We start from the raw sequence: 27292 nt of genomic DNA, 5'->3' as shown, positions 1-27292 counted from the left end.
TCAATGAACTCGGATACTCGCTTGCAAAAGGACATAAATAGTGAACTTGATCTGGCGAATTCATGGATCCCCACTGAAGTATTTTCACTTCAACGTACAGCTACTCTGCCTGGTAATTGCTTGAGACTCGGCTTATCTGATTATCATATTGTCCATGATGACTACAACTCAGCTTGAGACTCTCACGAGCACAATTCACCATTCACTATTCAAGTTCGTTCCAAATGACATCATACAACATTATTTACATCTGCTGACTTGGGATTATAGGCTTCATGGTCCATATGGGGACTGGCGGGATGAACTCCAATCCCAAGGATTTGTGATTATCAAAAATGCGATATCCCCCGAGAAAGCGGATTATTATCAACAGAAGGCACTAAATTGGCTTTTATCTTTCAACCTGGGTCTTGACTTCAATGATCCATCTACATGGGTAGACCGATGCCTTCCAGTGCAGGGCAAAGCCAATAATTACGCCGGGTATTCTGTCGTCCATGAGAGGTTCATGTGGGAAGCGCGAATGGAGCCTAAGATTCTAGAGGCATTTGCAAAGATATGGGGCACGGATGAGTTATTGGTATCTTTCGATGCCCTGAATATCACCTTGCCGAACCGAGAGGACGCGCCGGCCAAGAAGCCGTGGCCACATGTTGATCAATCGCCTACTCGACGAGGTCTTCACTGTGTCCAGGGTATTATCAATCTTAGCCATGCTGGGCCTGAAGATGGCTCCCTTATCCTTCTCCCCAAATCGAATACTCTGTCCGATGAGTTCTTCGAAACGCAGGTTGACCCATCGACTTGGCTGAAGAAGGATTTCCGATTTCTTAGCGATGAGGAAATGAAATGGTATGAATCTCGAGGGGCCAAGCCTATCAAGGTTCTCGCGGAGCCCGGGGATTTGATCCTCTGGGATTCCCGGACTGTACACTGGGGTGGTGAGCCTACATCTCAAAGCAACACCATTCGGACGGTGATCTATGCTTCGTATTCACCAGCGAGTCTGGCCAGTGAAGAAACCTTGGAGCGCAAGAAGGAAGCGTTCGAATCTTTCCGAGCAACCACGCACTGGCCCCACGATAACGTCGTTCTCCGTGATAAAACCCTCTACTTTCCCGATGGTACTCTCGAGACTCGCAACCGATCTAAGCCTTTGGAAGAGCCCGAGTACACAGATAAGCTACTTCGACTTGCTGGAGTAAAGCCCTATTGAGAGGTTGATGTGTTTACTATTTGCATTGTGATTCCGATGTATTATTAGGCATCGGGTTTCCCTTCCAATACAAGTCAAGCCTTTGTTACTAGCGTGCATTTCAACGTTCGTATGATTAATAAGGGCCCTTTTGTAACTTGGCGCCTCTCTTTCCCCGCCAGTTTCCAGCCCCACCTACTCCAACTCTCGGTCATCTACCTACAAGGTTCGCTGCTATAGGTACAGATGGATTTTCCCCGAAAACGAGCCCTGGTAGCATGCAACTTCTGCAGGCACCGGTGAGTCCACCATTTAGCATAATAAACAAAGCAAGGGACTTTGAATCATAATTGTCATTAGAAAACGGAAATGCGGCGGCGAGCGGCCTACATGCGCGTTCTGCGCTAGTGCGGGTGCTGAATGCGAGTACCAAGAGGGACCAAATGAAAAGTGAGGAAAGATCCATCGAATGCTGCGAATCAAAAACATGCACTAATCCAATTTCTAGAGTTGATACTGATGTATCTACCGAAATATTGCAACGCCTAGATCAGCTAGAGAGTCTGGTTCGGCAACAATCAGCTGTCATTGCCGCATTATCTGATCGTTTGCTGTCGAATGCCCCGAGTCCAGAAACCTTGAATTACTCTCAAATCAGCCCGCCAAATACACATAGCACGACTGCTGGCCTTGCCTCGCCAGCATTCATATCTCATTCGCGCGACCTCCCGCCGTCTGGGGATTCGCGGCCGAGATACGAGAACGCTGATGATGGTCCGCTCCTCATTCCATTGGGTCACCAAACTCCTACTGGTAACCTATTGACACTTGACAAAATCAAGAGGCTCATTGGTGACTATCCTCAAGATTACTTTTTGTTTTTGGAATCAGAGCGCCGACTTCAACCTTTGCTCCCGCGGGTATCTTATACTGCGATTGTCGAGAGACTGAATCTACGTCGCTCAATAACTGATAGTCTGATTTCTAGCTTTTTCACATACATACACTCCCAGTTTCCAGTGCTCGAGCGCAAGCCATTTTTGGAAATTTTTGAGAAGTTTTTACAACCATATCAGGAACCTAATATGTCCTCGGCACTTTGTCTGATGACTCTTGCCCTGGGAGAGATTTGTACCAACCCTAGTGCAAATTTTGATATTGAGTCCTCGGAAACTAGCAATGGGGCAGATTATTTTGCACATGGTTATCAAATATTGACCACTGGGGAGACCGCGCCCTTTTCAAGAGACCTGGCTGTTCCTCTGGCATTCTTCTACGCCTCTCTATATTTTCGGTATAGGAGCCGACCGTTACAAGCCTGGAAGACAATACATTCAGCGTCGACCGCAGTTCAACTGATGTTCTCTTAGTATCACCCCCTCTCCATTAGCAATCGTCGATACAAACTGACACATAATTTAAGCTTGCAGGATAGAGCTATATTACCCGAAAAGCACGTGGTACTGGTCCGTATTGCTTGGGCTTGTTATGTCCTAGAATGGTAGGTTACCTCATTGTATATGTTTTCAAATAGAATACCAACCTCGCTTGACTACTAGTGATGATCTCGCCGAATTTCATTTCCCTCGGAGCGGAATCGAGGTGCTGGTCGATGAATTGGCTTTCCCAGAGTTTACGGACTCAACCGACCGCAATAACCTCAAGTTCCTTGCCATGTGTTCTATTCGAAAGCTTTTGAACCGCATACACAGTACGATGTATTCAAGCAATTCAGTTGAGCCTAACGGTCGAGCCATTCCAGCGAAAATCACCGGGGCAGCAAATGCATCCAGCCAGCAGCCTTCGATCGCTTCGTTGGAGTCTGTCAACAAAGAACTCAGTCGACAACTGAAGGTTTGGTTTGATTCGCTTCCAGATAGTATCAAACCAGATCTTCAGAACCCCAACCCTCGTGATCTACACGATAGTCAACTTCGAACTCGCTATTACGCTACGAAGCATGTTATTTGCCGACCCTGCCTAGTCTTTGCTGCGCAGACACATGATATTCCATTGAGTGGGTACATAATGGCCAATTGTGCGGCCTGTGTCGACAGTTGTCGACATTTCATTCACGCGACTGTGCCCCTTTTGAAGCGGAGAACACATTCGACGTGGCTCAGATTACAAGCGTGAGTTTAAAGGGCCTGGATTTACAATTATATGTGATTGAAAGCCGTCACTAACTATTAGCCCCTGGGGACTATCTTTAGACTTCTAGCAGCCGTATTTGTCATCTCAATGGCAAAAGCAACCCCCGCTCTCGCTTCACTTGTTCCGGACTTTGACGAACTGATTGAACAAGCAATCGTGTGTACTGAGCCTTGGGCTGTTCATCACGAGACAGCGGATGCGATCCTGGGGATCTTTCAAACGATTCGAAGAAAACTCCGATTTCCATCCCCTTTCACATCGGCATAATTTGGTAGACAGATATGGTATCATAAATACTACATTTGGCATTCGACCCAACAGATGGTATGATACACCTGATCCGCGTTGGAAGAAACAAACATCTAGCCTTCAAAGCCAACATATGCCTTGGACATTTTTTCACGGACCCACTATGTTGTCCTATCAGTGATAAATCCTCGAATACCCCGACGGATGACAATGCTTACCTCCCCCGCCTTAAAAGGTGCCCGGCAAGGTGGATTGTCCTTTGAGGTGTGGTTATCGAGTACAGATACAGTGGCATCGTAGTCGATTCCAAAAAAGAATGGGATTGAATAACGTTCCTCGCCGGAGAGATTCGACACACGGTGGATTGTTGACTTGAACTTTTTATTTGTCCTACTGAAATAAGCACTGGGACGGAGCATAATATGTATATCTGTCATAGAATCATACCAAGTCGACAAACAATCAGCTATATTGACAACCAATGTTCCAGGAATAGGAGGGGCGAGAATCCATTCTCCACGTTGATTCAAAACTTGTAACCCGGGAACTCTGCCTTGAGAAAGGATTGTGAAACATTCCCAGTCCTAAAACAGATCCATGTGATAGATATATTAGTATTCATGCTTAGGCCAATGGAGGTATATCTGACAAGAAACTCACGGTATGCGCTCCTAGACCCTCGCGCGTTTCTCCAACAGGTTGGGCGGGATAATGCATCATCCGAGAAGTGACGCCCGGTGTCTGAATTTTCGAGTCAAAGTAGTCCTCTGGTACATCTAAGGCGAGAGCAAATATTCTCATGAGCTTGCGACAGAACTCCAAAACGGTGGCGCAATATTCGATATAAGTGAGCTTAAAGCCGACGAGCACGTTCTCATCTGGCCATTGATTATCTCCATATAAACCATAGGTATCAGGCCCCAGAGTGGCGTCAGTGGACTTTTGAAAATCCATAGCTGTTTCGTATCCGATATCAAAAGCTTCGGAGAGAACACCGGTAGATTCTTCGGCGGATATAGGATCATCGTCCGTGCCCGTTGTTTTCTCACCACCCAAAGGACTATAGCCTCGGAATTTCTGAACCAATAAGCTCCAGCTTGGTTTTTTTGATGACATTAAACGAACAGGTGTAGCTTACCTGGGAGTTGCCAATGTAGAAGTTCATTTTTTGATCTTCGGTAAGTGCAAAAAAGCGCTCGGCAGCATGATGAACACCATTGATCATTTCTACTGGGATGCCATGATTCTAGAACTCGATGAGCATCCGAATATACAGTGTCGTACATATCCCCACCCGAGCACATTCATACCTTGATGTAAAAAAACCCAACTTGAGTACAAGCATCATATATGGTCTGGGCGAGTTCCCGCCGATCTTGGATACGGGGGCTATTCAAATGCGACAGATCGATTATCGGGATGTGATCGCAGTTGGCTGCCTGGGAGGGTTCCGGTTGATCCATGGTTGAGAGAGAGAGAGAGAGCCCATGCAAAGGAGGAAAGTAGTGTGTGTTAAGATGGCGTGGTTGTAAAGTACAGTGCGGAGGTAGTACGATCTCTTATCGGCGGGTGAGATATTAGTGCTACTGGTACTCATGCATATCGGCTTTTATCTCCAGTCTTTGACTCTTAACCATGAATTGGCCTACATCACTTGATTGGTTCTAGTTAGCCATACAATTTTACGAGAAATAACTTTCCTTTAGCTTGGCTCATCCAAATTCTCTTAGTTGATTGGTAAAGGGTAACATAGAAGAGCAGACTCATTACATTACCCCGTACAAGGCCTAATTGGTCAGTTCCCGCCAGAAACTTAAGCTGCACATGGAGACGCTCTTGGCAATATGGAACCCCTGAGTGTTGGATATTGCACTCGGTAAATTGTGATGTTTAATGAATGGATCCCGACTGGTCTAAGCTTTCCTAGTGGCGATACTTTCAGGATCAGACCCCTGGAATTGTGATCCTTTATACTTGGATGAGATTGCATGGTGGAGTCTCTTTTAAGGGTGTTCCGTACATAGTAGATTACATAGTACGGAAGACTTTATACAAAACGTATTTGATTTTCAAGGTTGATAAGTTCAATGAATTTTTTTTTCTAAGCCATTGAGAAAGGGAAAAACAGGATAATTCCAAGCTGTCATCTCCGAGTGGATCGTTTTTTTAAGTAAACCCCTATTTCCTTAATCCGGGTAAAAAGGGGGTCCAGAGGGAGAAAAAAGAAAAAAGAAAGGCAGGTCGGGGGGAAGAACAGACCCTGAGCAAAAAAACCTGAAACACTGCCACAGTCCAAGGGAGAAGGGGGGCTCCGCGTCAACGTGTACTCTCCACGGGCCCAATCAGCGCCACCAATGCTCCACACCGCCCACGATGATCATCTCTTGCCCCTAAATATCCTGGCTTCGGCATTTTTCTTCTCTACACATCTACTCACCATAGTCACTCCTTTCAGGATCAATTATCTTCATCATGGCAAACGGACGCTCTTCTCAGGATGAACGCAAGCTGGAGAACGGAAGCCCTGCTCCCGCTCCTAGCCAGGGCTTGCACCCGGCTTTCTACATCGCGTAGGTGTCCTTCGGACTCCTTCCCCAGATCCCCCTGTTCAACTACTGATCCTCTACAGTCTGTGGATTTGCCTGAGTTCCAGTGTTATTCTGTTCAACAAATGGGTTCTCTCCACTGCTCATTTCAGTAAGTCTCAATTCATCATAATCAATCGCATCATGAACTTGGCTAACCCGTACTGTTTCTAGACTTCCGTAAGTTCGCCCTTCAAAGATACCCGATATCGGAAATTCAAGCCATTCAATTGGTTTTCTACAACATTCAAGTGTTTCTTTCCAGAGGACCCGACGCCTAACAACCTTGTTTACAGCCCTTTTCCTTACGACATGGCACATGGTTTTCGCGACCGCTATGACCCAGATCCTGGCGCGCTGCACCACCATCTTGGACTCTCGCCACAATGTCCCTATGAACCCTGCCACTTACGCGTGAGTACAGCATTTCAACCGATAAAGCGATATGCGCCTGAATTATTCAAATGCTAATAATTGGAATCTGAATAGTCGCGCCATTGTGCCCATCGGTATTATGTTCAGTTTGAGTCTGATCTGCGGTAACTTGGCCTACATGTACCTCAGTGTGTCCTTCATCCAGATGCTGAAGGTGAGTTTTGAATATGCCATAACTGGATGGAAACAATAACTGACTCCCCTCATCTAGGCTACCAACGCCGTTGTTACCCTGCTTGCCACTTGGGCCTTCGGAATTGCCCCCGCCAACTACAAGACCCTTGGCAACGTCGGTATCATTGTTGTCGGTGTCGTCATTGCGTCGTTTGGAGAGATCAAGTTCGACATGATCGGTTTCCTTATCCAGGTCGGTGGTATCATCTTCGAGGCCCTGCGTCTTGTCATGGTCCAGCGTCTGTTGAGCTCTGCTGAGTTCAAGATGGACCCTCTCGTCTCTCTCTACTACTATGCCCCGGCCTGTGCCCTCACCAACGGTGTTGTCACTCTGTTCACCGATCTCCCTCGCATGACCATGGCCGATATCTACGGCCTGGGTGTTATGACCCTTATTGCTAATGCCCTTGTTGCCTTCTTGCTGAACGCCTCCGTCGTTCTGCTGATTGGCAAGACCTCGGCTGTCGTTTTGACCATGGCTGGTATCTTGAAGGATATCCTGCTGGTCTGCGCTTCCATGATGATCTTCCACGACCCCGTCACTCCCCTGCAGTTCTTCGGTTACTCCATTGCCCTCGGTGGTCTTTGCTACTACAAGCTTGGTGCCGAGAAGATGCAGTCCCTCGCTACTGATGTGCGCCTCCAGGTGGGCGAGTACCGCCGCAGCAACCCTGCCAAGGCCAAGGGTATTGCCGCCGGTGCCGTTCTTACCATCATTGTGATCGTTCTGTACGCCGGTGCTCCCGCCCCTACCAAGTTGACCACCTAAGGTCACTGGGCAGCATCTAAAGCTACTGTGCACGACACAAGACTTGCACTATAATCAGAACGACTAATGATATTGTGCTTGACAACTGCAGCTAATTATTCTATTCTCCAACGCTGTTTATTTTCTACTTTTTTTTTTTTACTTGTCGCGATAGAAGGAACGAAAAGAATGAGTTTGTTTTCTTGGTGGAGGTATACATGTACATTTGGTGGGGATAGATGATGGTCCATGGGGTTCAAGGCGAACACCAATCCTGCAAGCTGTGTTTATCTCGCTATGTTCTAATGATTCTACTTCCTTTCGCCTGGGAATCTTGAGATAGCTAATGGACATTACTGAAAGACTGATACTGAATCCACTTTTCCGCAAATTGTAATCTCATTCATCTAAGCATTGACGGGTGCGAACACCGCACGGTTCTAGATTTCTGCTTCAAAAATGTTCGCTTCTCTCTCCGGGTCAGTCTACTCAATTATGACCCGCTCGTTAGTCTTGGCTTTGCCATGGGCGTATACTGTGTACGTACGCATCAATCTCAAGTATACCCCTTAATTCTAACACTACGCCTAATTGATAGACATGGGCTCCTTGAGGTTAAGAATCTTGCTCTAGATTTGATTAAAGTGCGGGGATCGCCGCTTGCTAGTGCACTTTTCTTCTATCACGCAAGCTTCAACTTGGATTGCAAAGTTGACGCGATTAAAGAGGCGTCAAATATTGATTTTACCACGTGTGTTCGAGGCTTGATTATTTACAGTACTATGCAGATCAAGATACGCAAACTGACGGAGTTATCAACCGGCATAGCGCCGAGCGGGGAAATGTTTAGTTCCCTCACAGCGCAACTTCTCAGCATCCTCTCATTGTCGGAGAAGGCAGGTATAACTCCGATATCACTCAGTCCTCAAAACTGATGCTCGGCACAAAGTCCGGGGTGTCCAACCCCTCATCGTGCATAGAAGCGCCTTGCACAAAGGGCTTCGGGGACCTCTAGTCTGACAACTTCAGTATCACACATCTCAGCCATATCTCACACGACATGGCACATATGTGAGATCATATTTACTTGCACGTCAGAAGAAAGCTAAATGCAGCTCAATCCACTTTAGGCACAGTTCGGCCTTCTACCCTGATCTGAAAGATCAAATAGCCGTGGTAATAGGAGCAGGTCAAGCCGGCGATCCCAATTCCAAATTCTGGGGCAACGGAGCAGCAATCACCAAAGTTCTCAGCTCATCGGGAGCCACGATAATAGCCTGCGATGTAAAACCTAGAAGCCGCGCGACGAACAGCATCCCGAATCCAAGCCGACGGCGGAATTTGTGACGCGCTCCAAGTCAACGCGACCAGTCACGCATCCATCAAATAAGCCATCAACCACGTCCTCCAGAAATACGGTCGCATCGATATCCTCGTCAACAACGTCGGCGACACCACAACCGGTGACCCAGCAACCATGACCGAAGAAGCTTGGGACGCCCAACTCCAGCTAAACTTGAAGACAGTATTTCTCAGCTGCAATGCCGTGCTGCCCGTTATGGAGAAACAGGGATTCGGGGCCATCATCAATAATGCTTCGATCGCAGGCATGCGATACCTTGGTAAGCCGCAGGTGGCGTATGCGTCTGCTAAGGCGGCGGTGATTCATTTTACCAAGGTCACTGGGATCATGTATACGGGTAGGGGCGTTCGAGTAAACTCGCTTTCTCCGGGTATGATGTATACGCCGTTATTGGAGAAGCTTGGCAGGAGCGGATTGGCGGAGGAGCGCGAGATCCACAAGAAGATTACGGATCATAATGTGCCCCAGGGTAGTATGGGTGATGCCTTTGATTTTGCTAATGTTGTTGCGTTCTTGGCGAGTCGTGCTTCGCGGTACGTCACTGGGCAGAATCTTGTTGTTGATGGGGGGCTTACAGGCTCGACTGGGACTGGAGGTATGCCGAAGTTGGCATCTAAACTCTAGTATGATAAATTGAACCATATACCTAGTAGTAGGTAGCTACTTGTATCAGCCCTTGAGACTAGGACTTGCTAGCACTAATAGCCCACCTAGACATTGAAGACCTGTAGGCTGGTATAGCGCTACCCTCGAGTAATCATGGAAGATGCGTGTAATGTAAATACATTGGGTGCTTACGTGGTATTATTATATGCTAAATCTTGAAGTTACTAGAATCAAAACTTCTACTCACTGCATTGGAACTTCCCTGATGGTTTTTTTGATATTGTATCTCAAAGTCGTTAGGTGCCTTGGTAACTTTCAACGTGAATCAGTGCCTGCAGGAGAACATTGAATGTTTTGGTGAAAATCATGATGGAATACTTACATCAGTTCTTTGTTGAATGTTTTAAGATGATCGGCAAACAGCCTTCTCCCCAGGGGCATGAAACTAAAAATATGATCTGGTTACATATTGGACCTGTTTTGGGGTTGGCAACAGTTGAGCACTTGAACAGGTCCCGCGGGTGGCAAAACTGGTTAAGCCAAACAACTTAAACCCTGGAAACGCCACTGACGCTAACCAATGAAAGATATTCCATGAAAACAGTTCATTGGTTATTTGCTACCTACTAGTACTAGTATTGATCATTTGTGTTAGAATGTTGATTGTACAACCTAGGCCTGGTCTCTATCTACATGTCGATTTACAACGTCATCACTGTGCAATGTTTGCTGGGGTAATGCCGTAGTGGAGTTCCGGGGAACCTTAGAAGCTCGATATAAAAGGCCTCTTGAGCAACGCTTCAAACATCTTTCTCCTCATTCCATCTCACTCCAATTCAAATATCAAGAACTATCACTCTTCTATTTGAACAGTCCTATTTCTAACTTCTCATCTATTCAACCAAATTTCATCATCCAACATGGGTCTCGTGCAGAAAGCCGAGGAGATCTTCACCGGCCACACCAGCTCCACAAGCCACAACAACAGCAACTCTGCCAACAACGGCCCTCACAGCTCCAGCCTAGCAAACAAGCTTGATCCTCGCGTGGATAGCGACCGTGGTATGCAAATACTGTCTTCCCACATCCCGAACAACAACAGATGCTTATTGATATCAAATATAGATAACCGTGCTCGCCATGAAGCTATCGGAGGTGCTGCTGGCCCACACAGCAGTGACATGGCCAACAAGCTTGACCCACGAGTCGATAGTGATCGAGGTATGTCATTTCAAACTCTCACGGATACAAGGAACCCGAAGACTGACTAGTATTTACTGATATCAGACAACCGTGCTGCCCATGTAAACCCACCCGGTGGTACTACTGGCCCCCACAGCTCCAACTTGGCAAACAAGATGGATCCCCGCGTGGATGCCAACAAGACAAGCCGTGTACCCGGCCAGAATGTTTCCGGTGGATTCTACGACACAACTGGCACCACAGGCACTACCACTGGCCCCCACAGCTCAAACCTAGCCAACAAGATTGATCCTCGCGTTGACTCGGATGCGAGTAACCGTGTCGGTACTGGTGCTGGCACCACTGGCTTCGGTACGAGCACTTACGATGCTGCTCCAACATCCACAATGGCCGGACATGGAGGCAACACCTACAACACTGGCTCAACCACCACTGGACCCCACAGCTCTAACTTGGCCAACAAGGCGGACCCTCGCGTCGCCTCCGACTTTGACCGTGCTCGCGTTGGTACCATTGGTACCGATACTTATGACACCGGACATGGAGGTAACACCTTCAACTCGGGCTCGACCAATGCCGGCCCCCATAGCTCCAACCTAGCCAACAAGATGGATCCTCGCGTCGACTCCGATTTGGATAGCAGAGCTCCGGGTGCCAGCACCCTCGCGGGTAGCAGCTACAACAACCCCACCACTGGAGGTACGACGGCTGCTCCCCACTCTTCCCACCTGGCAAACAAGGTCGACCCCCGTGTGGATTCTGATCTTGACAGAGGCGCACCCGGAGTCCAGCGTACCTTTTAAGCCGCTGAACACGGTTGAACCTTTCAAGTTTGCAAAGGCCGGGATACAATGGGGTTATGTTTGATACCTGATATCGGAGAGGGAATTTTTCTTTTGTCTTCACGAGGAACGATAGTTATGATTTTGCTTGTTTGATTTCCAGACTGTTCAAGTACCAACTCTTGTGTTTTGATAAACCCAAAAAATAAGACAATGAACAAGGTTTCTAAATTAAAAAATTCCAGGTGTGTAGTCGATTACTTGTGCCTTCTCAATAAGTCCGTCCAGGCTTTTTACAAAAGCCTGGTGTACCGGGTCATGCTGGACGTAATAATCTCGGTCTGCCGAGCTTGCAAATTCAACAACAAATGCATGGGTAATACCATTCTTTCGATTCAGAGAGCATCAATTAGCTTCAGTGGTGTCAAGTGAAGCCCAAGCCTTTTATTATTGCAAGAAGATTCTAAGCGTCTGCTCACCTGTGCTCCTTCTGGAGAATTATCAACTCCGCCCGAGGAGGCCTTGATATACGGCTTTTGGGATGCTGGATGGAGACAATTGTCTTTCAAGGCAATCATTCGATCACATGCCTGAACCAATGTTAGCGTTTACTCGATTAGAGTCCAGTATTTGAACATCGGGGTACTATCGTACGTCATTGATAGCTTGAGCCTGGAGCCCAGCTTTGAATTGGAACATAACAATGTGGGTGATAGACATGATTTGTGATTGCGCGTGCTTAGAATATAGCTTGAGTGCTAGCCAATTGATGCAAAAGAGAGTAGAAGAAGAATGTCAAGAACCACCCTTGAGCATTGAGAACCGATCGAAGTTCCAAAGGTTGAAGTGGGGTGGTGGATGTTAGCGGGTTGAAGGTTCCAGAAATTCCCCGCTTTTCTTCCAGGACTTGATCTTTGATGGATTCCAATGTTATCTCGTACACATTTTGAAATCAAGGGACTGAATGCCTTAGTCTAAGATTTTCTTATTTGATTAGATTTTGCTGAAAAAAAAATTAGTCAACTTGTTTAGAAATCTTAGTAATTTCAATTCCCCGGAGAATGAGACTTCCGATTCGGCCATTGCTTCCCAGGTTGCCCCTGAATCGCTGCTGAACAAGTTTTCAACCTCTTTACTTGACAGGGTTTTATTCCCCACGTGGTTCTGCACTTCTGTAATACCCCAGATATCATTAGCTTCTGTGGGTGATATCCGGCAAGTATCTACTAGTACGTATCAAATGAACATTCTGAACACTTAGTGGGGCCTACCCTTTGGAGCCTATCTCTGTTGTTTCATTAATAATTGCGATGACCGAAGTGACCAACATACAATGTGCTCCAAGAAACAAGCATTACTTGTTCCATGCAAAGACTCATTGAGGAAGGAGGTTAATTTCCAGGCTTCCGCGTATTGTGAAGGTGGTGAGCGTGCTGCAAGCTCGACATCTAACAGGCTACGGAGAGACGCTAACGGCAGCTTTAGCGCATCGGAAAGCTATCACCGACCCACTGGGGCACCGGCAGATGGCTGAACACGAGAAGGAGCATGCATATTAAAATTGCATTAAGTATCTGATGTATATTAATACATACTCATAATGGAATCCCCATCCCTTTCAAAGTTGACAGTACTACCTTGCCAGTACTACCCGAGCTCTGCCGGATATTCCAGCAATTGGCGACTCTTGGAAACATTGAAAGTGCCATTGGTGAACTTCAAATTGATAGTATCATCACATCATGACATTCCAAATGCTTGTCTCGCTGCTTGGTTTTGCCGCAGTTGGACACACTGCCTCCTTGTCCGCAGCATCCAAAGATGCATCCTCAAACTGCCGGGGCGACAAGACAGCTCCAGAGCAATTGCATTTCAATTATGCCGGAGACCGCGGTATGGTGATCAGTTGGAACACTGAGGCGAAGCTGGACTTTCCCACAGTTCGCTACGGGCGCGGTCACTCGCTCAATCAAATCGCTTTCTCCGAGGTCTCGGTCACTTATCCCACCTCAACTACATACAGCAACCATGTCTTGATTGAGGGCCTTGAGCCAGACACTGAGTACAACTTCATTCTGCAATGTGCTGATGAGCAGCACACTTTCAAAACCAGCCTTCCGGCTGGTAATGACCGCCCATACTCCTTTGCCTTTATTGCAGACTTGGGCACCATGGGCCCCTTGGGACTCAATTCCTCCGATCAGGAAGATGCACTGAGCCCTGGTGAGATTACTACCATGCAGTCGTTGAGTCAATTCAAGGACGAAATGGAATTCGTGTGGCACGGTATGTCGTTCTTTTTCGCATATACATTGAAGTGTACGACTAATAAACGCACAACCCAGATGGTGATCTTGCTTATGCCGATGCTTGGCTCAAGGAGGAACTCAATGGTTTCTTGCCCAATACCACCATTGAGGGAGGAGCTGCAGTTTACGAAGCAATCTTGAATGCTTTCTATAACGAAATGGCAGGAAATGTGACCATGGATCTCCCATACTTTGTCGGTCCAGGTAGGTTTATCCAATGTCCCGAACAATTAACCACCAACGAATGATATATGGACGTTAAATATCTAATGAAACAGGTAACCACGAGGCGAACTGCGATAATGGAGGAAGTGGAGACTACACCTATAGCATTTGTGTGGAGGGCCAAACAAATTTCACTGGCTACCGAAACCACTTCCGTATGCCCTCTGAGCAGTCAGGTGGTCTTGAGAACTTCTGGTACTCATGGGACTACGGTATGGTACACTTTATCCAATTCAACACCGAAACAGATGTGAGTACAAATTCCAGAAGACCAATTTCAAACCTATCTTAACCATTATTTAGTTCACAGATGCTCCCGATCTTCCTGGTGGAAGCGGAGAAGAGAATGCAGGTCCCTTCGCACCCAACGGTACACAGGTCGCATGGTTGAAGAAAGACCTTGCTTCAGTCGACCGCAAGAAGACTCCTTGGATCATCGCTGCTGGCCATCGCCCTTGGTATGTCGATGAATCCAAGTGTACCGCATGCAAGTCGGCCTTTGAGCCACTCTTCATCGAGTATGGGGTTGATATTGCTCTTTTCGGTCATAAGCATTTCTATGAGCGTTTGGAACCAATTGCCAATGATGTCATTGATTCAAATGGCCTTAACAACCCGAATGCTACTTGGTATCTGGTTAACGGTGCTGCTGGTCACTATGAGGGTCTGGATTCCGTTGAAACTCCTCTCGAAGACTACACGACTGTTGCCATCGACACTGTCTATGGATGGAGTCGGTTCACCGTTCACAACTGTACCCACATCACCCAGGACTTTATTTGTGAGTCTACTCCAGAAATGGGTTTCGTTCGCGGAAAAATCAAGTTGCTAACAAAGGTTCTTCCCTCAAAAAGCCAGCTCCAATGGCACAGTCCTGGACTCTGCTACACTGTACAAGGATCACGATGGATGCAAGTTCTGAAACGTCAAAGAGCTCATCTAGACGATTTCGGCACACATGTAATCAACCCCGAAGGCTTGGACAAACAATATAAGAAACACCCTGGGTATTTTTCAATTGGACCGAATATCTATGCCGCCGAATTCTCGTAAACGATATTCATCTTCGTCTAACTCGTCGTCTTTGGGCAAGTCTTCTCTGCCATCCTGCCAGCTTGAACAGTTGAAGCAGCGTTTAGCCTGATTGATCTAGTTAATATCCAAGAATCTATATCACCTGACAGGGGGTTATACAACCTCGACACTTATGTATTTCCTGCAGTATCTGCACTTGATAGTAGGCTTAATGATTTTGTTGTGAGAGACGAGCATGTATAAATGCGCGACCGCAAACAAGGTCAAGCTAACTCCCATAAAGCTTAACATGTTCTCGATAAATCCTCTGCACGCAGTCAGTCAGCACAGCATAATCAAACTCCCCAATACCCTCCCGTGAGCTCTGCGAGCTCTCTGGTTTGCGTACCCCCATGCTAAAACAAGAGCACCATCATCCCTAGCCTGCTTCACCGTGTTGTACCCCTTATCAGGATCATAGTGAGGCCCCTGTGACAAGACTGCGAACTTCTGGTCCATGTTCCGATTCAAAAAGGGAAGCAGCGAGACGACCGGTAGGATAATATCAGAGACGAACGACGTTACGACTTTTGTGAAGGAATTAGCGATGCTGTGATTGATGAATATGTGAGCAATTCGATCTTCCAAACAAGAAAATACCAGAGCGAGCAACACTTACATCAAACCCAAAGCAACCTCGAGGACATTGTCCCGGGCCGCAAAGTTGAGAAAGGCGTTCCAGCCATGCTTGACCTGTTCGCCTGCAGTCTGGCCAACGCGAATTAGGATGTCAGTGCTATCATCGAGCCCGCGCATTTTCTGTTTCGATGCTTGTGTTAGCATACTTGGGAGAGGAAGGGTTTTATTTCTCAAATTTGCGGCATGATCTTCCCGCGTCATTGCGCATTGTTGTGATCATGTGGAAAGGTTAAAGGGGGTGGGGCTTTGATGGTACTTGCTTGGCGTGAGGGGCGATTTGCTAGAGGTGTCTTCCATCTGACCAATGACCGTCTTGGATTCAGAACGCTTGGAGGCATGTTTTAATGATCGCCCTTTTTCTTATCGCTGTGCTTGGTTGATATTTGTCTATATGATCATGCGCTATGGCTTCCAAATACGAAGACCTCGGGTGTTCTTGAAATTGTACTCTTTGTATGTACCTAGTACTACCTAGTCGGGCACGTACCTACTAAATATGGAGAAGAAAAAAAGTTGAATTCAAAACAGCTTCCAAGATTTCAAGGAACATTTGAATCTTGAAAGATGTCATATTGCTGCGAAGTATTAAAAACTAAGTTTGGTCGTATATTCTGCGCCATTGATGGTGCTGACACAAATTATAAAAGACTTGAATATGCACATATGAAATGAGCACTGAAATGGAGAGTTGAACTGCTGACTCTGCTTCAGTTTCTCCTAAGCAGGACTCCGATTGTGATTTTGAGGGGATGGGCTATGATTTTGATAATCGTTTTCAGAGTTTTGAGTCCCATTGTCGCCGAGGCTTGGAGTTCTACGAACCCAATCGCCCTTCTCGCCCGCGATTTCCTGTTGGCTAGCATTGGCAGTGCTGCCCTGACTAGAGAAGCGGCTCCAAACCTTCTCATGTACGGCCTTGAATAAGGGACGCATGTTGGACAGGCAGCTAGCCACAATACCAACGGCAGGCTCAATGCATGTCCACACACTCGAGTTAACCTGGGTGTCTTCATGGAGTCAGTATCTTGAAAAACCAGTAGCCTAAAACAACGAGGGCTACTTACAGGTAATATCGTCTCCGGCCTTGGAGAGGTCAATGAGGGCAACAAGACGAACGATATCGAAAATCAAAGTCCTGGGATTTATAAGCATGTGTATGGCAGTATGAGTATGATGTCCCCACGAATACATACAGTAGACCCACGACAAAAATTCCAGAAAGAGCTGTCTTCTGCGCACGTGAAATGGGGAGATTCCAGACAGTGTGCATAGGCATCACGAGAATTATTGCGTCAGTGGCGATGTTTGGAATCTGGAGACCGTAGTAGAACTTCCCCAAATCCATGCAGGCGCCTGGTGTGGTGGGAAGCCAGAGTTTCTTGGTGGGCAGGCAGATGAAGCAGCCGGCGAGAATACCGCATGCTGCCCATAGAATGACAATTAGGCCAACTATGTTGACGCCGGCTTTCATTAATTTTGTTGGGAACAGTCTTCGGTATAGCATGAGAATAGATAGCTTGATGCATGCGATACAGCTGGTGTAAAGGATTGAGCCGGTAAAGAGCGTCTAGTAGGTATAACAATTTTAGCTTGACTTGACGCTAGAGGAAAGCACACTATTCATAGTAGAGATCATTGGACGTACCTTCAAGTAAACCACCAGCTGGTCGGGGTGGACATATTGGATATGTGTTCCCAGTCCATTGTATAGCACTGTTCGTAATAGTTAGCTCATGTAGGCGAGGCAGATTCGATACATAGTAAGTTCTGAAGAGGGGGAAATGAAAAACAAACTCACAAACAACGCCCGCAATGGTGATTCCATACTCAAAAAGCTATCATAATCAGCAAGAGAATCACGTAAGAGTATATCAAGTTCGACCAAACATACCAATGCGAAAATCATAAGAATGTCGTCCGCGAAGAGGCCAGACCCGTTGACCTTTCGGGAAATAATGCGAAAGCCAACTGCTGAGGTGGACAAGATAAATGCGAAACAAGTCGCAGTGATAACCACATGACGAAGATTACCATGATCGTATCCAGTCTCGGTTTGCGAAGTGGAAGACATATTTCTAGGTCAAGTGCTTGCAAAGGAATTTCACAGTTTCTTTCCAAATATTCCCCTCGATTTCTTCAATGTTCCAAGCACTCGAGACGCACAGAGCAGGACACTGTTTGGTGAAATCCGAAGACCTGGGCCGCTATAAAGGAGTGTGGAGTGAGAAACGAACCATGTACATTGCACCCCTGAGTGCAATGTGTCTTGGATTTATCATTTATTCATGGATTGAGCCATTGATGCCATCAAGGCAACCCGATTTCCATGACGGAACTTGGTTGTTATGGAAGAAAATAGACGTATCCAGCCCTTACATGCAGGAAGCGATCAGATGCGACGATCACCAACTCTGACGGATCAACATGGCCTCGATCGGGTAAATGTCTGTAATAAAGTTTCTGGGAATAACTTCCGTGCCCCCACTCTACTCTTTCGCTACTCAGAACATGGTAAAGGGATAGATCATCCGCAACTGGCACAACAATTCGTAGCCAACTATTGAACCAAATTGTCCTCTGGCCCTGGCCTTGCATTGAGCAGTTGCTAGTGCCATTCTCAGTGTGCCATGTGGGGGGGTTTATTGATCAGTCATAGAGGCTGGCCGATATCGATCGGAAATAAGTGATTCTTCACTGAATTGATCGAGTGTTGCGAGTTGTGGATTACCCGATCGGGGGTAGAGATACAGTTCCGCTTATATCGCCTCATGATACGTCTAATAGGATAATTGTCAGCAAAGGTCTAAAAGAAGCGATACTAGTATGTAATAGCCCGTATTAAGAGCGACATGTTTCAAATGTTGTCAAATAGATTTTGTCGATCCCTGCACTGACATCATGCGACCGGGGGTCCCCAGTCTTGTGCGCTTCAATGTTCGATGCATCTAATCTTCAACACCCAAGATCCTGGTTCAAGCGTGCACCCACAACCGGGGCCATGGTCATGGAGAATCGATCGGTAACTTTCGAATTTTCAAATGTCCTAAAGTTGGCTTTGAAAAAATTACAACATTTGAACTTAACATGACGCAGTTTCATTCATACTGTGCTGTCATTCTATTTGAATTTGAGGATTCTCGACTGCATGTGCACACTAATATGTAGCAGAACTACAGTGTAGGTTTGGGGAAAACGATGCAAAATGAGGTGGTGAAGGAATCCAAACTATATGTAGTATTTCTTCCAGATGTCTCCAGTGAGTGAGATGGGGAGAAAAGGAAAGAGGGAGGAAAGGAGAGAGACATCTGGAATTAGTTCATTATATATGCATCAATTGATTCTTCTTTCAATGTTGTCTTTGCGGTATACATATAGACGTCTAGTAATGGTTTAGACATATTTGGGGCCGTTTCAGGTAATCCACATACAGATATCCCACCGAAAAGCCCCGAAGACGACAATCCCCCGAACTCCAGATGTCCACACTCTGCATCCATGCTCTAGGCTGGATCCCGAAGTGATCCCATTTCAAAACACTGTTATCTCATGAGTGAAATGTCTTCAGAGGATAGGGCTTGTAACGAACATGTTGCCACTGCCATGCGAGGTTCGGATCCATCATGGCTGAACCTGGGAATATCCGACTTGACCCTAAAAAAGGGTATTCGTAATAGAAATCCTCTTCCAGGAAATTTCCATCAGGCCCTCCAGCGGCAGAGGGCATCAGCTGAGCTAGGTTATTGTAAGCAAGGTCGTAATCAGAGCAATTAAGATGGCCGACTGACCTGAACTCAGGGAAAAATAATTACTTGTAGCCTGGCCTTCTGCGCCCATACTAGAATCGCCCGATTCTTTTTTCAAAATAATGCTCAGAATATCTGCTGCTGTCTTTGCTTCCACCGATGAATTTCTCGACCTTGCCCAAATACCCTGTGCCGTTGTGAGTGCTGCCATGATTTGGTCCAAGGTTTGGCCTTTGGTCAGTACTTCTAGGCCACCATTTCTCTGTCGCGTGAGAAAGCACAGCAGCATCGTGGCTGTCAGAAACTCATGCGTCATGAAGGAGGAAGCGCGCCATCGCATCATGTAAAGCTGGCCATCTGGGTTGGTTTCCTCATCAAGGATTTGCTGGATTTCCAGAATACCCAAAGCTGCCTCTATGCAAGAGCTATGCGAGTAGGAGTACGATGTCTGACCATCGGAAGATGGGGCTAGGTTCGGGCTTAAATACTTACAGTGTAGCATGATCTGGCTCTTGTGAAACATCAGCCTGAGGAAGAGCCGATGCATAATCACTTGCGGGGAATCCGTTACCGCCGCGGCCATGGTCTTCATACGGAGGTATGAAGGGACCGCCGCCTCCGCGTCATGCAGAATCCGATCTAGTCGCATGACCTCATTGTATGCCACCAGCTGTACCGATGCAGTGAAATCGACTATTGCACCCAAGGCGGCAAAGATCCGCCGCCGAGCGATCAGATGCGAAACTGTGGTGATCTCCGTCTCTGGTCTAGACGCAGGAAGCTCGAGGCATTCCTCATAGAAGTCCGAGTCATTTAGATTACGGGGCTCTGTGGTGTCACATTGCCAATCCTTGATCATGCGAGGCATGCCCATTTGGGTGGATATCAGGATATCTCCCTGTAGGATGGTGGCCCAGGCCCGCCGTCGCATCTCTCCCGCAAATGGAGAGATCCCGGGCAAGTGTGAGGGATCACGGTGGTAACCCATGCGTAGAGCTATATTGACCGCAATTCCCGAAAGAATCCAGATGTCTCGGTCCGCATCCTTCCGGATGGAATACTCAATAGTCAAGTATTGGTATAGAGTTTCGAATACGTAACGCCCGGATTTGGTGTACTCGCCTAGAATGAGGCACTGTACTATCTTTTCGCGGTACGTGTCCACCAACGGATTGCGGACTTCTGGAGATGAGCTGGGATCTGGCGTACTTGAAGCTAGCACTGCAAGACACATTATAGAAAAGAGAAGACCTAGCCACATAACCGAGGTCTGGATTGGATTCTCCCAGAATTGCTCATACTATATTTATCATCATTAGAACGACACTTTAGCCATGTTATTTGTTACAATCGTTCGCATACCTCACGTGTAAACTGGGTACTATGAAGACAGGCTGATGGTGATGCCCTGTATTAGTCAATATTCGCATATCTTAGAGAAGAGGCTTACATGGCGCCAAGTCCAATCGATTGAAGTACTGGGAGACATAGCGATCAACGGTAGGTCGATCAGGCAGAGCTGCCAAGATATCTTCTTTACTTGCTGATTTACATCCATATAGCAGTAAAGTATGCAGCAAAGCAGGCTTTTCAATGTTCTCGTTGCCTTCTCGCTCTAGCTGCTCTTTTAAGTCGGCGATCCTATCTAGGATAGCGGCCCAGTGGGTTCCTCCGACGTACTGGGCATCTGAGGAGTTAAAGCATACACTTCTGCCGTCGGACTGAGCTGGAGAGTCTTGAGAGTTGGCGGCCCCTTCTATTGGGTCTACCTGGGGGTGATCTTGGGTAGCCGATGCGACGGGATGTTGGTCCGGCCGGCCTTGGACATCGGAGGTGGTCTTCTGCATCAGTGAAATGACAATACTCTCCAACTGGCCCAAACGGTCCTGAAAGGTTCCTTGGGGGCGACCTCTGTGGGTCCCATGTGGCGTAGGCAGCAGTCGACGCCGGGAAATTCTGGACGCGGGTGGTTGTTGGGCTTGGTTGTTAGGATAAGCACATGAAAGCGCCACTCCACGAGAGGTGCAAGTCGAACAGGGCTGTGTGCGGTCGCATCGGCGCCTATCGGAGTTTTTCGTCAAATTTGATTCGGAGAGTAGAAAACGTATAATACTCACTTCCTCCGACGACAAAGATTACAGGAGAGCTGGGGTTTGCTCCGATTATTGATGGAAGCCGCCTGGGGGCTGAGTTCGTCCGCTGAGGGGGAATCCATTGTGGTTATCGAGACGTGCGGTGGGATGGGTGGGGTTTAATTTCGTCAAAGAACGTTCGTATCACCTCCTGAATGATAGAAACGAATGCAGAGCCAATAGATAGAGATTTCAACGAAAGTGTTTTTGCATTGATAGAAAGATGTGGGTGATTGAACGGAGGTGATCGGACGAGTTGTACGTCCGCCATGCTCTTAACCTAATCCAGCTAGGCCCGGGTCGATCCGTCCCGACGATTAACGAACTCTTTCTGAACATGTTCCTCCGTGTATTCCTCCGTCGTCTCCTCCGCTCCGGCTTCGCCTTTGATTCCTTCGTCCACTACGTATTGCTGCGTCGATTCATTCCACTTTTCTACCATCCTCAACGAGTCCCCTTTCTCTGTCTGCTCGTCCGCTCCGCTCTTTGTTCTAATCCTAGGCCATTAGTATGACACGGAGGTGTAATCAACTCGCCACTGGTGAATTCCCCCAAGAAGACCCATCATTCGAGGGGGTTCTCTCTCAATATATAAAGAATCAATCCTCTAGCATTACGGGCATTTCTCTCTCAATAAAAATACGGAAAACTCTTTTTAATACGACAATTCCTGTCCATAAACAGCTTCGAGAATGAAGAGTGACGAGAGCGAACGTACTGAGGTCGATGCCCATCTGAAAACAGATGAGGAGGCGGCCAAGCTGCGGTTACCTGAATTACAGGAAGATTTGGTCGACTGGAGCGGTCCAGATGACCCCGAGAACCCCGTAAACTGGCGTGCGGCCAAGAGTTTTGGTCATGTTGTGATTGTGGCCGTCTTATCAATGGGAGACAAAACCCCCCAATCTAACCAACATACTAGCAACATCGCCTCAACCATGGTCGCTCCGGCAATGGGGGGCGTCGTGAAAGACTTGGAGATCACTAACACGACCCTTGCAACTTTGATCGTCAGTATCTATCTACTGGGGTTCGCATTAGGTCCCCTCATCATTTCCTCGCTCTCCGAGGTGTACGGGCGCCTCATCGTCTATCACGTATGCAATTTTATCTTTGTCATTTTTGTTGTCGCCTGCGCCCTTAGTCAAACTACTGCTCAACTTATGGTCTTCCGGTTTATCACTGGCTGTGCGGGAGCGGCGCCACTTTCCCTCGGCGGTGGAACGATCGCCGATGTCATCCCGATTCAGAAACGCGGTGCGGCAGCCGCCTTGTTCGGCTTGGGCCCCCTTCTAGGACCAGTATGTTACTTTAACCCACCAATTGAACCATTAGTACTAACTAATCTAGGTTCTAGGACCGGTGATTGGGGGCTTCGTTGCACAAGGAAAGGGTTGGCGATGGGTCTTTTGGGTGGTCGCGATCCTCGTAAGTGGCTTTGTTGTTGGCTACTAGTAGTATCCCTAATTTTAACAATATGATAGGGAGGGGCCGCGTCTATCGGGACGCTTATCTTCATGCGCGAAACACACCCTAATACCCTGTTGGAACGGAAAGCCGCCCACTTGCGAAGCGTAACTGGGAACCCTCACCTCCGGTCAAAACTCGATCGCGGCCTCAAAGAGCAGCAGATCATTGTCGCCGCCCTCGTACGCCCCACCAAACTCTTGATGTTCTCGCCGATTGTGCTCGGCATGTCCATCTACGTGGCTCTCATTTTCGGCCTTCTATACCTCCTTTTTGCTACTTTCAGCATGGTCTTCGAAGGCCAGTACGGATTCACCACCGGCACTTCTGGTCTGGCCTACCTGGGCCTCGGCATTGGTGAACTAGTAGGGCTAGTCACATTTGGTATTCTGAGTGACCGAATCATGAAGGAAAAAATGGCGGCGGACAATGTCCAGGAACCTAAGCCAGAATACCGGCTAGTCCTGATGATGTGGTTCCCGCCAGTCATTGGACCTGGGCTCTTCATTTACGGCTGGACGGCATACTACCAGGTTCATTGGATGGCTCCGATTATTGGAACTTTCATTGTTGGGTTTGGCTCCTTCTTCGTGGTCATGCCCTCCCAACTGTTTCTGGTGGATCTGTTTGGGTCAGAAGCGGCGGCATCTGCACTAGGGGCCAACATTCTCCTCCGATCGATGTTCGGGGCTTTCTTGCCGCTTGCTGGATCGCATATGTATTCGACGCTCAACTACGGATGGGGTAATACGCTGTTAGGGTTCCTGGCCCTGGCATTTGCACCGGTGCCAGTTCTGTTCTATCGGTATGGTGAATTTTTGAGGAGTCGGACGACAGTCAAGCTGTAAATGTTCTGTAAGACTTTCATAGATAGAATATCAACACCACTAGAGTATAATCCCTGTGGCCTTTTGGGGCTGCTGTAATATTCATGTGGAACTCCAATTCCGGCCCAAAGTTTCGGTGATAAGAACAAAGTCTCGAGCCTGTAGGATTTATTGATCGTCCGTACGCTAGCCCCTTGGAATTTGGGCCGCGGGCGTGCCAGGATTTCCTCAGAAGCTGGAACCCCTCGATTGTAACGGGCATAGGCATGAACTTGAGGCTCTACCTACGACTCAGTCTCATAAATAAATTGATACACCAGAAAAATGAATTTCATGCTAAGTGGGATATAACATCGCTTCGTTAAAGGTACAGGTCCTGGAGAGATTTCAAGGTTGGCTATGCAATGAATGAATCATGCTGGGTAGACCATGCTTTACTTGTGTGGTGGGGGGTATGACATTGGACCAGGGGCCATGTAAGGTGACAAGGTCGCGCCTCGTTCTATAGCAGCACGGTTCCGGTGTTCCTCCCGCTTTTGAATTTCCTTCTCGTTCTGAATGAGAGTGCAGCAACAGCAGCAAGTAGACCGTACACAGTCCGAGCCACAGTCTCCAGCAATCCCATAGGCTTTGCGTGTTGTTCTGCGCTGAAGAGCAGTAAGAATGCCTGTTGGATATTAGCCTATCATTCTATTACGGAAATATCAGACTCAAATACTTACACTGGCAGCCACATAAGAGCGCCATTCCTGTGCAGGATCCATTGCAAGACTCGTATCCTAACATGTTGGTCGGGTCTTCTCCCTTGGACTTCCTGTTGAGGCGATACTGGGTTTTTCCATAGAGAATACAGGGACAGAAGATGCCCATGAAGCATGCTGCAAAGTTGCTTGAACAGTCGCATAACCCGTTGGTCCATCCTCCGCCTATAACTTCTTGGTTTGGGTGCATGATTTGGCCAGGTTGGTGGGCTGTACTCAAGTCGTCTACCACGGGCGCTGGAGATGAGGCAGCTGCGGGTGGAAAATATGATAGTTTAGGCGATTGCAATGGATTGACATCGGGTGCGACTGTCATGGTATCGCTTCTTGTAGGAGCATCAGGGTTTGTCTTCACCGGTAGAGGCCCTGGGGAGCTTGGAGGTACATCATATGTCTCTAAGGGTATATCTTGGGATGCTTCTTGGGGGAGCTGTGATTGTGGCTGATGATATGCCTGCTGATGTTGTTGGTGATAAACCTGTTGTTGGTAATTCTGCTGGTACCACTGTTGATATGTTTGTTGCTGCTGATGCTGCTGTTGCAGTTGGAGTTGTTGCTGCTGATACATCTGCTGGTACTGATACTGATACTGATATGATTGCTGAGGATACTGTGGTGAATGAAGCGGAGAGTGTAGCGGCGACTGCATGGGTGATTGCATAGGCGATTGAATTATTGTTTGGATCTCGTGCGACGACTGAGTAGGCTCCGCGTAAGGAGCAAAGTGAGCCGGATGTTGGTCTGGCGGTGGATATTTCGAAAACGTGGGAATCATGCCCTCCTGTTGCAAATGCTGTTCTTTTTCATTGGGAAAGTACTGTGTCGATTGGTGCTGTGCATCCCTCGGCTGCTCGGTCGCCGCTTGCTGCTGCGGCGCCGAGCTCGACGAGTCTGCCGGCACGGGGGCTTGTGAAGTTGGGAACTGGATATCGGACGGAGGGCTCATTTCAAGTGGAGTTTCCATGAACGAATATCGTGGATTATGGCCCTGTCCATTCTGGGTGTCCAGATGCAATGGCCGACTCATCTTGGCGGCGATTGTGCGACACCTTGCCTATAGATGATGAGGTAGAAGCTTAACAATATGGATAGATTCGAGTCAAGCTGAAATAGCACAGCTGTTTTATGGAAAGTTCACAAATCAAATCCAAGATCTGTGGAGAAGGGAAATGATCAGAGAAGTTGGCGCTGTAACAGGTACATGGCAAGTTCCCAAGAGCTTCCCCTGGAGATCAACGTGTGCGGGACGTGCTCGGTTAACGAATGTTCCGCCGGCCCACTGCAAGGCAATATGCGACTGCAGATCCATAGAAATCGAACCGATTGCAGGTCCATGGGGAGCTCTAGAGAGGGGAAGCGCGTGATGAGAGGGCATCGGGGTGTACCAGACCGCCGGAGTGGAGATAGTCTGAGGCGGGCTGGGTTAGAGGTCGGCGGAGATGCAGTAACATGACTGGCTCAAGAGCTCGAGGTTCGTTGAGCACTTTGTCGTTTACGGTGGTCCTTGCACGGCTAATGCAACTGCTTCACATGGTCGCGAACGCTGGTTGGACTGGGACCCGCCCGGCACCTCCCGTTGGGCGTTAGGGCCACTCTCATCACATCCAGTCGATCACACTTGATTCACACCTCTCGCGTGTCCCGTCACTTTCACTAGTGGGCCACGTATGGGCCATTTATTGAGGGGATTTTCAGAGAGCCAGTAAGAACCTTTTTGCGATGGGATTTGATTGTTGGTTTTTGAGGGGTCATATTCAAATTTCGCCCTCTCATGTTCCGTTTTTTTTTTTTTTCTTCCAAATTCCCACCCAAGCTCCAACCCCTCTTCTAATTGATTGGCCGAACTACCAAGGTAGAATCGGTATCATTCAGAATCGGTATCCTTCAAGTATCCTTCAAGTATAATATCCGCTGTTTTACAATTGATGAAAATCAAAGAAGAAAAGTGACAAGATTTGAAATAAAGTCAGCCTGAAAAGGTAAAATTCACAGTAAGCAAACAAAGCTGTGCCACCGACGTCATTCAAAACATTGAAACCGGCTATACTAATATACAAAAATTCCCTAATGTACAATATTCCAAGATCCTAGTGTGGAAAGCAATTCGAAATCTTCACTCAAAAGCTGTTGTGAAGCACCTAGAGAAAATTTCTTCTTATGAAATGACTCGCATTGTCGATCTTGATTCTTGATCAAATACTTAGGTCCACAGGTACGAGTACCTAGACACGGGATCAACTAAGCCTATTGTAGCTTCTTGTCTCCAATTTTCACAGTCCGCCCTTGGCGACGTTGATACTGCACATATCCGTATGCACCACCTGCAAGAAGCCCGATGATAACGATATTGCCTGATATAAGAGTGGTCAGTATGCCATTCTCAAGATCCCGGTCGGGTTTAGACACTGTTCAACTCACTGGCGATAAATTTGCCAATTCCTCCTAACATTTCCAAAGCGTCTCCAGCTGTATGGAATGCCATCCGGAAAATACCAATAAAGAATTCGACGACGGTATGAAGGAGGCCATAAACCGTATCAAAAGCTGTCTGGAATACCGAGAATACCAGCTCGAACATAGACATGATGAGGTCTTTGATGGAAGTGATGATCGACGACATG

At 47.5% G+C, this 27292-nt stretch overlaps 14 protein-coding genes across 14 annotated transcripts; 6 read left to right on the top strand and 8 right to left on the bottom strand.

Annotated features, from left to right (window-relative positions):
* Nucleotides 1–157: 157 nt before the first annotated feature.
* On the top strand, nt 158–1216 carry N7466_002177 (phytanoyl-CoA dioxygenase family protein; the record flags this gene model as incomplete). The annotated part of the gene is made up of 2 exons (XM_057161575.1): nt 158–213; nt 271–1216. The coding sequence occupies 2 exons, from the start codon at nt 158–160 to the stop codon at nt 1214–1216; spliced, it is 1002 nt and encodes a 333-aa protein (XP_057024860.1).
* Nucleotides 1217–3711: 2495 nt separating this feature from the next.
* N7466_002176 (isopenicillin N synthase family dioxygenase) lies at nt 3712–5061 on the bottom strand (the record flags this gene model as incomplete). Its single annotated transcript, XM_057161574.1, has 6 exons — nt 3712–3759; nt 3817–3988; nt 4046–4182; nt 4259–4675; nt 4737–4844; nt 4909–5061. 6 exons carry the CDS (start codon nt 5059–5061, stop codon nt 3712–3714), a joined length of 1035 nt encoding a protein of 344 aa, XP_057024859.1.
* A 1009-nt stretch (nt 5062–6070) lies between these two features.
* N7466_002175 (sugar phosphate/phosphate translocator) lies at nt 6071–7561 on the top strand (the record flags this gene model as incomplete). Its single annotated transcript, XM_057161573.1, has 6 exons — nt 6071–6168; nt 6228–6295; nt 6358–6363; nt 6480–6597; nt 6673–6772; nt 6830–7561. The coding sequence occupies 6 exons, from the start codon at nt 6071–6073 to the stop codon at nt 7559–7561; spliced, it is 1122 nt and encodes a 373-aa protein (XP_057024858.1).
* A 438-nt stretch (nt 7562–7999) lies between these two features.
* Nucleotides 8000–9527, top strand: N7466_002174 (SDR family NAD(P)-dependent oxidoreductase; the record flags this gene model as incomplete). The annotated part of the gene is made up of 5 exons (XM_057161572.1): nt 8000–8079; nt 8139–8291; nt 8570–8611; nt 8671–8824; nt 8952–9527. 5 exons carry the CDS (start codon nt 8000–8002, stop codon nt 9525–9527), a joined length of 1005 nt encoding a protein of 334 aa, XP_057024857.1.
* A 902-nt stretch (nt 9528–10429) lies between these two features.
* On the top strand, nt 10430–11515 carry dprA (putative cell surface protein; the record flags this gene model as incomplete). Its single annotated transcript, XM_057161571.1, has 3 exons — nt 10430–10571; nt 10635–10730; nt 10797–11515. 3 exons carry the CDS (start codon nt 10430–10432, stop codon nt 11513–11515), a joined length of 957 nt encoding a protein of 318 aa, XP_057024856.1.
* A 210-nt stretch (nt 11516–11725) lies between these two features.
* N7466_002172 (Dabb family protein) lies at nt 11726–12214 on the bottom strand (the record flags this gene model as incomplete). The annotated part of the gene is made up of 3 exons (XM_057161570.1): nt 11726–11881; nt 11974–12084; nt 12149–12214. 3 exons carry the CDS (start codon nt 12212–12214, stop codon nt 11726–11728), a joined length of 333 nt encoding a protein of 110 aa, XP_057024855.1.
* Nucleotides 12215–13236: 1022 nt separating this feature from the next.
* Nucleotides 13237–14950, top strand: N7466_002171 (purple acid phosphatase family protein; the record flags this gene model as incomplete). The annotated part of the gene is made up of 5 exons (XM_057161569.1): nt 13237–13780; nt 13840–14007; nt 14082–14278; nt 14332–14809; nt 14883–14950. The coding sequence occupies 5 exons, from the start codon at nt 13237–13239 to the stop codon at nt 14948–14950; spliced, it is 1455 nt and encodes a 484-aa protein (XP_057024854.1).
* Nucleotides 14951–15384: 434 nt separating this feature from the next.
* On the bottom strand, nt 15385–15858 carry N7466_002170 (uncharacterized protein; the record flags this gene model as incomplete). The annotated part of the gene is made up of 2 exons (XM_057161568.1): nt 15385–15652; nt 15722–15858. The coding sequence occupies 2 exons, from the start codon at nt 15856–15858 to the stop codon at nt 15385–15387; spliced, it is 405 nt and encodes a 134-aa protein (XP_057024853.1).
* Nucleotides 15859–16458: 600 nt separating this feature from the next.
* N7466_002169 (uncharacterized protein) lies at nt 16459–17812 on the bottom strand (the record flags this gene model as incomplete). The annotated part of the gene is made up of 6 exons (XM_057161567.1): nt 16459–16748; nt 16806–16876; nt 16935–17308; nt 17387–17454; nt 17540–17576; nt 17633–17812. The coding sequence occupies 6 exons, from the start codon at nt 17810–17812 to the stop codon at nt 16459–16461; spliced, it is 1020 nt and encodes a 339-aa protein (XP_057024852.1).
* Nucleotides 17813–19473: 1661 nt separating this feature from the next.
* N7466_002168 (fungal specific transcription factor domain-containing protein) lies at nt 19474–20718 on the bottom strand (the record flags this gene model as incomplete). Its single annotated transcript, XM_057161566.1, has 1 exon — nt 19474–20718. The coding sequence occupies one exon, from the start codon at nt 20716–20718 to the stop codon at nt 19474–19476; it is 1245 nt and encodes a 414-aa protein (XP_057024851.1).
* A 199-nt stretch (nt 20719–20917) lies between these two features.
* On the bottom strand, nt 20918–21331 carry N7466_002167 (transcriptional regulator family TF; the record flags this gene model as incomplete). The annotated part of the gene is made up of 1 exon (XM_057161565.1): nt 20918–21331. One exon carries the CDS (start codon nt 21329–21331, stop codon nt 20918–20920), a length of 414 nt encoding a protein of 137 aa, XP_057024850.1.
* A 977-nt stretch (nt 21332–22308) lies between these two features.
* N7466_002166 (MFS transporter) lies at nt 22309–23931 on the top strand (the record flags this gene model as incomplete). Its single annotated transcript, XM_057161564.1, has 3 exons — nt 22309–22917; nt 22967–23044; nt 23101–23931. The coding sequence occupies 3 exons, from the start codon at nt 22309–22311 to the stop codon at nt 23929–23931; spliced, it is 1518 nt and encodes a 505-aa protein (XP_057024849.1).
* A 413-nt stretch (nt 23932–24344) lies between these two features.
* On the bottom strand, nt 24345–25698 carry N7466_002165 (DUF614 domain protein; the record flags this gene model as incomplete). The annotated part of the gene is made up of 2 exons (XM_057161563.1): nt 24345–24577; nt 24633–25698. The coding sequence occupies 2 exons, from the start codon at nt 25696–25698 to the stop codon at nt 24345–24347; spliced, it is 1299 nt and encodes a 432-aa protein (XP_057024848.1).
* Nucleotides 25699–26915: 1217 nt separating this feature from the next.
* On the bottom strand, nt 26916–27291 carry N7466_002164 (uncharacterized protein; the record flags this gene model as incomplete). Its single annotated transcript, XM_057161562.1, has 2 exons — nt 26916–27022; nt 27090–27291. 2 exons carry the CDS (start codon nt 27289–27291, stop codon nt 26916–26918), a joined length of 309 nt encoding a protein of 102 aa, XP_057024847.1.
* Between the last annotated feature and the right edge of the window lies 1 nt (nt 27292).

The sequence above is a fragment of the Penicillium verhagenii genome (assembly GCF_028828195.1).
Source record: "Penicillium verhagenii strain IBT 33310 chromosome Unknown utg000003l_segment0_segment0, whole genome shotgun sequence".
NCBI lineage: Eukaryota > Fungi > Ascomycota > Eurotiomycetes > Eurotiales > Aspergillaceae > Penicillium > Penicillium verhagenii.
This window is presented reverse-complemented; position numbering and strand designations above follow the sequence as displayed.